Source organism: Apium graveolens, chromosome 10 (genome assembly GCF_009905375.1).
Source record: "Apium graveolens cultivar Ventura chromosome 10, ASM990537v1, whole genome shotgun sequence".
NCBI classification, from domain to species: Eukaryota; Viridiplantae; Streptophyta; class Magnoliopsida; order Apiales; family Apiaceae; genus Apium; species Apium graveolens.
Genome location: NC_133656.1, coordinates 39284202 through 39292434, shown reverse-complemented (window position 1 = coordinate 39292434; position 8233 = coordinate 39284202). Strand labels below are relative to the sequence as shown.

The 8233-nt window shown below is 35.3% G+C and overlaps 2 protein-coding genes across 6 annotated transcripts; both read right to left on the bottom strand.

The window, feature by feature from the left end:
- Positions 1-1790: 1790 nt before the first annotated feature.
- LOC141690528 (uncharacterized) lies at positions 1791-3065 on the bottom strand. Its single transcript, XM_074495320.1, has 2 exons — positions 2153-3065; positions 1791-2044 (listed from the first exon to the last, which is right to left on the bottom strand). The coding sequence occupies exons 1-2, from the start codon at positions 3063-3065 to the stop codon at positions 1791-1793; spliced, it is 1167 nt and encodes a 388-aa protein (XP_074351421.1).
- Positions 3066-3640: 575 nt separating this feature from the next.
- Positions 3641-7111, bottom strand: LOC141692701 (protein DETOXIFICATION 16-like). Of its 5 annotated transcripts, XM_074497618.1 has the most exons (9): positions 6687-6824; positions 6377-6420; positions 5721-6265; positions 5525-5611; positions 5254-5310; positions 4908-5149; positions 4426-4544; positions 4259-4345; positions 3641-4162 (listed from the first exon to the last, which is right to left on the bottom strand). In XM_074497618.1, exons 2-9 carry the CDS (start codon positions 6380-6382, stop codon positions 4040-4042), a joined length of 1266 nt encoding a protein of 421 aa, XP_074353719.1. In that variant the 5' UTR covers positions 6383-6420; positions 6687-6824; the 3' UTR covers positions 3641-4039. The 5 variants fall into 5 exon arrangements, 4 of the variants coding, with proteins under 4 accessions (XP_074353719.1, XP_074353718.1, XP_074353716.1 ...); XM_074497617.1 differs by lacking the exon at positions 6377-6420 and having other exon boundaries at positions 4292-4345; positions 6687-7107; XM_074497615.1 differs by lacking the exon at positions 6377-6420 and having other exon boundaries at positions 6687-7100.
- Between the last annotated feature and the right edge of the window lie 1122 nt (positions 7112-8233).

Sequence of the window (8233 nt, the reverse complement as noted above, 5' to 3'; positions counted from 1 at the left end):
GAGATGGACTTAAATTTATGTTATAAATTTAAATTATTTATTTGATGAATAGTAATCAATGAATTGATGGAGTTTGACGGGTGCATAAAAATCAACAAAAATAGTTGATTCACCTTGAATAGTAATCAACTTCATCAATTGAATCCATGAATTGATGAATCAATGAATTTTGTGGGTGCATATGCTCTAAGAGCATATGCACCGGGGCAGGTTTCTAAATTGATTCAGCTGCTTTTTTGATGGGGCAGACCAAAATGAACATGCACTGCTGAAAAATTGATGGCTTCAATTTTTAAAGGTCCATCAATTCAGCAACCCCAGCTTTTATTTTCAACGGACGTTGCAACGGCCGGCAATCAGTGGGTCCCCTATTTTTTTTACTTTTTACACCATAACGGCTATATCTTTGATGCAACAACGGTCCAATATTTATGTATATATATTATTTCTTCTGCTTCTTCTGCTTACTGCTTGTACCAAATTTTACAATACTCATTTTTCTATCTTCCCAATTTTATTTTTCTTTGAAATTATTATATATTTAAATATTTAATGTGTACTAATTGGCTTCCTTCCGAAGAATTACAATTATGTATTTCGTGGGCTCGACAATCCGTTGATCCGATCTCCGGTCGATATTCAAATAAGAGCAATTTATGGGGGCGAAATCATGAAGATTATGCAAAAAATTGGTGTGCACTCCCGAAAATCCTCATGCCGAACCTCGTTCAAAAGTTTCTCTTGATTCACATTGGACACCATTGAAAAGAGCACTAAAAAAATGGAATTGTGCGAATAATCAAGGTAGTAGATATAGTGCAAGTGGAACCAATTTGGTGGATGAGGTAAGATTTTTTATTTTTCATAATCATATGTTATATATTATTTGTATGGTAACTTATATGCATAATGTGTCATTTTATTTAGATAACTCAAGCTCAATGATTATATTTCAAGGACATGAATAAAACATTTGACAAATGGGATTGTTATGAAGCAGTTGCGGCGCATCCTCAATTTATAGACGTTCCAACCACTTCTCCTCCGTTTCAACGAAACTTTCCAACACAAATGCAATCACCAATTAATTTGAATAGTGATGATTTCGTTGATGAAGAAGGTTTCACGACTCCGGAGTCTAATCGAGAAACTGAAGGTCCTTCTAGTCCAGTTAGACCCATGGGCGTGAAGGCATCAAAGCAAGCCAAAAAGAAAGGAAAATAAGGTATGAGAAAAAAAGATGAGATGTCTATAGCTATTTTTAATAATATGCAATGTAGCCAAAAACAGCTTCTGGAGGCCAACATCAAAAGAGACGAGGAAACCCTTCAAATGTCGAGGGAGATATTAGAACTTGAAAAATGAAAGGAAGTAAGAAAGGCAAGACTTGATGCTCTAAAAGAACAAAAAGAAGCAAGATTGTCAAAAGGAATTGCTATTGAAGAATTAAGGGAGCAAACAAAGATCATGATAATGGATACTAGCCAAATGACTCCGAATACGAAGAAGTGGTTTAAAAGAAAGAAAGATGAGATCATGAAACAAGTGAATGAGACTACTAGTGATGCTGCTTACGTTCCTCACTTTGACGATGATTATTATGATTAGATTTATCTACGTTTTTCATTCAACTATGTACTTTGTTTTTTCATCCAACTATGTATTATACTTTTTAATTTAATTATATTCAATACTTTTTAATTCAATAAAAGAAATTTATTCAAATTGTGGTTCTTGCTTTCAAATTATCAAGTGGCACATTTGAAGAGATAATAATTTGACATCCATAACTATTCATTGGCTTCCGGTGCCCAATTGTGCTCTACCAAATCATTTTGAAGCATTGTATGAACATAAGCTGATTCCAAGTTTTCAATACGATCCCAAAATGCTTGTTGATTTCTTCCATCTCTTTGTACTGGTGCAAAAGGAATTCTAACTCCATTACAATCTACCGGCCCATCATAAACTCGTGATGCTAATGGATTCATTATATCTTCTTCTACTGACTCCACAAATCCGTCTTCAACAAATTCATCCTCAACTATCATGTTATGCAATATGATGCAAGTCATCATGATACTTCTAAGTGTAGAACGCTTATGCATCCGAGCACCTTGACGAAGAATTGCTCATCGAGATTGCAAGATACCAAAACACCTCTCTACATCTTTGCGATATGCTTCCTGTTTCTTAGCAAATAATTTATGTGCTTGAGTGGCAGGATTTGATATGGTTTTTACAAATGTTGAATACCTAGGATAAATCCCATCAGCAAGATAATAAGCATTATTGTATCTTTTGCCATTGACGTGAAACACCACCGTTGGGCTATCTCCTGCGATAACTTTATTAAATACGGGAGATTGACCTAGAACGTTAATATCATTTTGAGCTCCAGATACACCGAAAAAAGCGTGCCACACCCAAGTGTCATAAGAAGCAACGACCTCTAGAATGATAGTTGGACGTCCTTTTCGAACACTATAAGCCCCACCCCACCCACTTGGACAGTTCTTCCATTCCCAGTGCATACAATCGATACTCCCAATCATACCTGGAAACCCTCTTTGTTCGCCTCTTGCTAGAAGCCTTCTTAAATCTGCAGGTGTTGGAGCACGAAGGTACTCTTTACCGAAGATTCCTTCCACTTGCTCACAAAATTTTTTCATGCACTCAAGTGTAGTTGATTCTCTTATTCTACATATTTCGGCACATTGATCAGCTGTTGCACCGTAAGCTAGCATTCGTAATGCAGCAGTCATTTTTTGTTGGGGTAGCAACCCCAATAATCCAACCACATCTGCTTTTTCATGCCAGTAGGAATCTTGAGTGCAAAGAGCTGTCATGATGTGATTGAAAACATGAGGGCGCATTCTATACCTTCGGCGGAAGTCGTCTTCACTGAAAATTGGACGATCAACGAAGTAATCTTCCATGAGATTTTTTCCCCTCGAGAGCCTTTGTCTTTGATGATTGGGAGATTTGCCACGCCGTGAGCCGCGTTCTTGTGGTTCATCTGAAGTGTCGATGAAGTCCATCACCATTGCCGCTTCGGTGACCATGTTATTCATGATTTCAGACTCTTCTTGACTGTGTTGTTGCCTCTGACTCAACAATCCTTTCAAAACTGAGAAGATCATGATATTATTTATGGACAATTTTTCTATCTACAAATTTAGATCAAGACACGTGTCATTACGTAATTCAAAGAAAATTTTATCAAAAATTTAAATTTATCCACAATCTTATCAAAAATCTAAAATTATATAACAAACTATTATTGGATATTATTTGTGGGACCAATAAATAATGAAGATGGACTTAAATTTATGTTATAAATTTAAATTATTTATTTGATAAATAGTAATCGATGAATTGATGGAGTTTGACGGGTGCATAAAAATCAACAAAAATAGTTGATTCACCGTGAATAGTAATCAACTTCATCAATTGAATCCATGAAACGATGAAACAATGGATTTTGTGGGTGTATATCTCTAAGTGTATATGTTTTTTTCTTGTAGCTTATCTGTTTTTCTAGTGTGTGTTAACAGAAAACAGTAATTATTGTAATATCACGTCGGGAGAGATAAAAGAACAGCAGCATTAATAATGATGTAATTTGGTCAAGAAAAGAGCTGGAATAGAACAGAAGAATTAAATTGCATTGATCATAATGTAGTTGCGGTGTGCCCATGCCTGCACCCTAGAAAAAGATATACAATAATCCATAGTTTTTTTCCTCAACTAGAAAATTTTAATGCTGACAAAGGACCAGATTATACGTTATAGAGAAAAACGTGAAAATCACCAGGTATTGCCAGTTCAGACCTTGCTAAAACTAACGTGGCATTACAATTGAGAAAATTTAAGTACAGTAACATTTGCTTTGCCAATACAGCGCATCCCCTTTGATTATGTACAAAACTGTAGATTGTTTTTTCATATTTGCTAATGGATCCAAAATATCTCCACAGAGATTCCCATCTCCTTCATTACTAGACCTTTTCAGTAGTTTCAGATATTCGATTCACTATTAGAACTTCAGTTCAAGCTTGCCGGTGTCTAGAAATTTGATGGAAGATACAACAGGTTTAGAACAATATACATAATCTCCCTGGATTTTGGAACCATGCACCAACTCTTTTGCTCTTTTTGCCTGAAAAAAGTATAAATATGCAACGAGTGAAGTTGATTATAATGACACTGTTATCATATTCTGTCATTAGAGACTAGAGGGTTTTAATTTATTTACTTGTTGGTCCCAATCTATGCGCAAGATAATTACCAATAGTATTACAGCTTGAAGACTGCTTCCTCCTATGATTCCAGTCCAGAGACCCTGTATGCATGTGACAACCCGGGTGAAATCCACAGTCCAATTCAAATTACAACCAAGACGTCTGTGTAGTAATTTGTTACCTTTCCATTTTGATGCAGTACAAAAGCCAATATAATTGCAAGTGGAAGGCCAATTATGTAATATGCTCCTAAATTCACGTATACCCCGACCTTCTGCATAGCACATCCTCTTGTAGCACCTAATTTATTCTCAAATCTCAAGCCATATAAAAAGGTTATACAGAACTACATCAAGGAAATTATAAAAGCTGAGTTGCTGAAAAAACTTAGACTTTGCTCTCAACTGTTTCATCCAAAGTTTGAAATCTTAAGCTAGTGAGAGAGCAAGTTATAGTTGCAAATATTTAGAGTCGCGTCACACTCATGCCTCCACCGAGAATGAAATCGTCAAGCTCTTGTTACCAGGAGAAAGATTGTCAGTTGGGGCTCATTACTTGGAATAGAGTTTAAATATTATGTTAAACAATTCAATGAAATGCATCATTCTATTCTAACATGGTTTGAGCATGACTCTAGTGTATGATTTAGAAGCTAGATCTAACCTGAGAGTACACCTTGCATTCCATCCATAAAATTGGATAAGGCAAGCACCGGAAGCACTGTGGCTATATACCTCACAACTTCCTCTTCATTTGTGTAGATATAGCCCCATACACCTCGAACTGCAACTAAAGCAGAGGCAACCAATATGCCCTCTACAACAGCAATGAACAGAACTACCTGTACTGCAAGCTTTGCGGCCCAGGGATTCCCTGCACCCAGTTCATTTGAAACTCTCGTGCTTCTCAAACACAGAGGGAGACAAAGTAATTATTATATATGTTTTCTGAAAAAACATGCTAATAGGATGATATAAGACAAAAACTGTTACAGTTTCCACTCCCTTACCTTACTGCACTGCCAAACCCATATGGGATTCTGAAGAACACTGAACATGTGTTGAGGCTGAAAATTCAAAAATACTAACAATTCAATAAATAGTATAGAAAGACGGTCAACAAAGGGGTTTATTTTACAGAGAAGGATAGCAATACTTTACTCGTATGCAACTCTACGTAAACAACTTGGTACAATTAACTTTCATGTTAAAAGTAAAGTGTGCATCAAGAAAAACTTAAGCTAATGTAAAGTTTGTAAAGTAATGAAAGTCACTAATTACCAGATTGACATAATAGATGTCTCTAGCTTCGGATTAGGAAGAAGTCCAGACATGAGAACTAGAAACTCATATGACCAAAACTCCAAACTGCATTATGTCAAATATAAAATCATCACCGATTACAAGTTACTATTATAGCTCAAATATATACAAATGGTATCCGTGTACCTGACAGTTACAGGAGATTCATACTCACCAGAGCATAAGAGATGAGGGAATGCCTAATGAAAGAAAGACGGAAAGGTTTTTAACACCCTCCATAGAGCATCCTGTCCATGTTTTCTCACATGTTGGTGAAAATTTGATGTACATTCCCAGAATTAGTACATTAATCCAGTACGAAATCCCACTAGAAATGGCAGCGCCTCTAGATCCGAAGCCAAAGCGGAAAACCAAGGTCCAGCACATTAAAAGATGTATCAAACTTGTAATACCAGTGCTTATAACCAAAGGCCTTATATTATTTTGAGTTTGTAGGAATCTAAATTGGCACTGAAGGAGACCATAGGAAAATATAGCTGGAATCAACCAGCAGGCATAAATTCCAGATTGTACTGATATTTCGGGGTCTTGTCCCAAGAATGTAAATATATTACTAGTAAAGCTCCAAAGTATTGATATAGGAATGCAAATAAGCATAAGCACTAGCATAGCCCTCTGCATGTGTACGCCAAGCATATGATACTCTTTTGCTCCATAAGCTTGTCCACAAAATGTCTCAAGTGCGCTTCCCATTCCCAGCTAATCAGAAGTAAAATGTGCAGCAGCTTATAAACTTTAATAATGTGTCAAATTAACATCATTCTTTAAAAAAATGACAAAAATAAAGAACCAAATCAATAGAGCTTGTACATGCATTCTGTTTGCTATGGCAAGTACTGCATAACAGGTTAAGCCTGCAGATAAAAATACAGATTTGTAGTAGATAAAAAAATTACTGTATGTGCTATATACAGCAAAACTATAGATCTTGTAATATGGCATTCATTTAAAACTATCCAAATTGATAATAATTCATACCTAATAAATATTGAAGTAATGTACAGCTATCCAAATTGATAATAGTTCAAACCTAATAAATATTTACTACTTTTATAAATCACAAAACAACTTGGATCATGAGTAACTTTTTTAAGGTAAGCATAGAGGCTTAGCAAGTTACCATCAAGCTGAAACCAGTGACTCCGGCAAATGAAGTTGCCATAGATGCACCTGAGAGGCAGACTTCTCCTAGATGTCCAACGAACATCACCGATATTGTTTGCAAACTGTACTGCAAAAGACTAACTAAAACAAGAGGACCTGCTAAACCAACTTGTCTTTTTAGCTCAACCATTGTATTATCCGATACGTTGTACCACTTTTTCTTCATACCTAGCTCAATATCATCATCATTTCTATAACGTGGAACATCTTGAAGAAGTCTTTGGGCAGCTTCATCATCCATTTCTATGGTTTTTTATCTTGAGTTCAGACCCCTTTGCCTATCAGTCTAATGTTCAAAGATATGAACAAACTTCTGAAGGGCCTGTGCTGAAAAATAAATGAGAAAAATTGAAAGCCTTGGTGTTTATATAGGGGAGGAAAGTACAAGTATGTCATTGATGTTCTCTTAGTTAATCCCATATTATTTTAACTTTTTGTCGGTCAGAAAGCAGTGGGACAACGCCCTCTATATTAAATTACTGCTAATCATAATGCAGATTGATTATTCACTTAAACTTGAACCCTGAAATCTCGTCTTTTATTGTCAAAATGTAAGTGATACGCACTTAAATATTAATAACGAATGAAGAAAACGTTTAGAATTCCTACTAAACTACTGAAATGTATTCAACTATTTTTGCGAGTTATTGCTGTAGTCACTACGAGATTTTCCATTTAAGCCAAGATCAGTGGAACAACTTTTAAAAATACTTATTGAAGTGTTAGCTCAAGTCTCCATTGGAAAGTTCACAGAGAGTTGAAGATTTCAAAGTAGATCCTACTGGAAGTGCATTGTAGGCGATCACCTCATTGTATATTGCAATTGATTATTGTTTGGAAATTTGTCGGAAAAAAAAAATTTGATATTGAGATTTATGGTTCAGCCACATGTATAAGGATGTTCAGGAAATTCGTCCTGAGCTAGAACAAACAAATCATTACGACTTATTGCTCGAAAATGGATCATATCATGCTTAGGTAAGAAATTTAAATCTTGAGACCAGCACAGACATATAATTCGAGGCTCAGAAAATTCAAAAAAAAAAATATGTCTAAATCAATAATATTGTGCTGATGAAGGATGGCATTGAATGTACGATAACGATAACGTTGTGACTGCATGATGTAAGAAAATCACGAGAGCATTGCCTTGCAAAGCTTCTAAGGTAAGACCTGTAACCGATCAGCCACTTGATCCTTCATCTTCAAATTTAAAGCAAAGAATGAAATTAACGTTATGCGCTGTATGTATCCAGAATTCCTGCATTGAGTGCTGCAGGATATCTTCTTACATAAGTATATGTATTTACATGCATTTCCAAAATATACTGAATTTCAGTCGGTGGCAGATTCAAGGATTCAAAAATTTAAAAATAGAAATATTATTTTTAGCATGTTTTACATTCTTTTTAAGAATTGGAGAGAAATTTTTTTTGTTGGGAAGATACATTCTCGTATAAAAATTGAACCTAAATTTAATAAAATGGAATTTTTTCTTATAAT

Excerpts from the sequence above, each read along its gene's own strand:
- LOC141690528 (XM_074495320.1), bottom strand. The coding sequence starts at position 3,065 with ATGGTCACCGAAGCGGCAATGGTGATGGACTTCATCGACACTTCAGAT. Across the intron at positions 2,045-2,152 it reads AGATGTAGAGAGGTGTTTTG|TTGAGGATGAATTTGTTGAA; the intron begins GTATCTTGCAAT and ends ATAACATGATAG.
- LOC141692701 (XM_074497615.1), bottom strand. The coding sequence starts at position 6,971 with ATGGATGATGAAGCTGCCCAAAGACTTCTTCAAGATGTTCCACGTTAT. Across the intron at positions 5,612-5,720 it reads CCCTCATCTCTTATGCTCTG|TTTGGAGTTTTGGTCATATG; the intron begins GTGAGTATGAAT and ends GACATAATGCAG. Across the intron at positions 4,163-4,258 it reads GCATAGATTGGGACCAACAA|GCAAAAAGAGCAAAAGAGTT; the intron begins GTAAATAAATTA and ends TACTTTTTTCAG.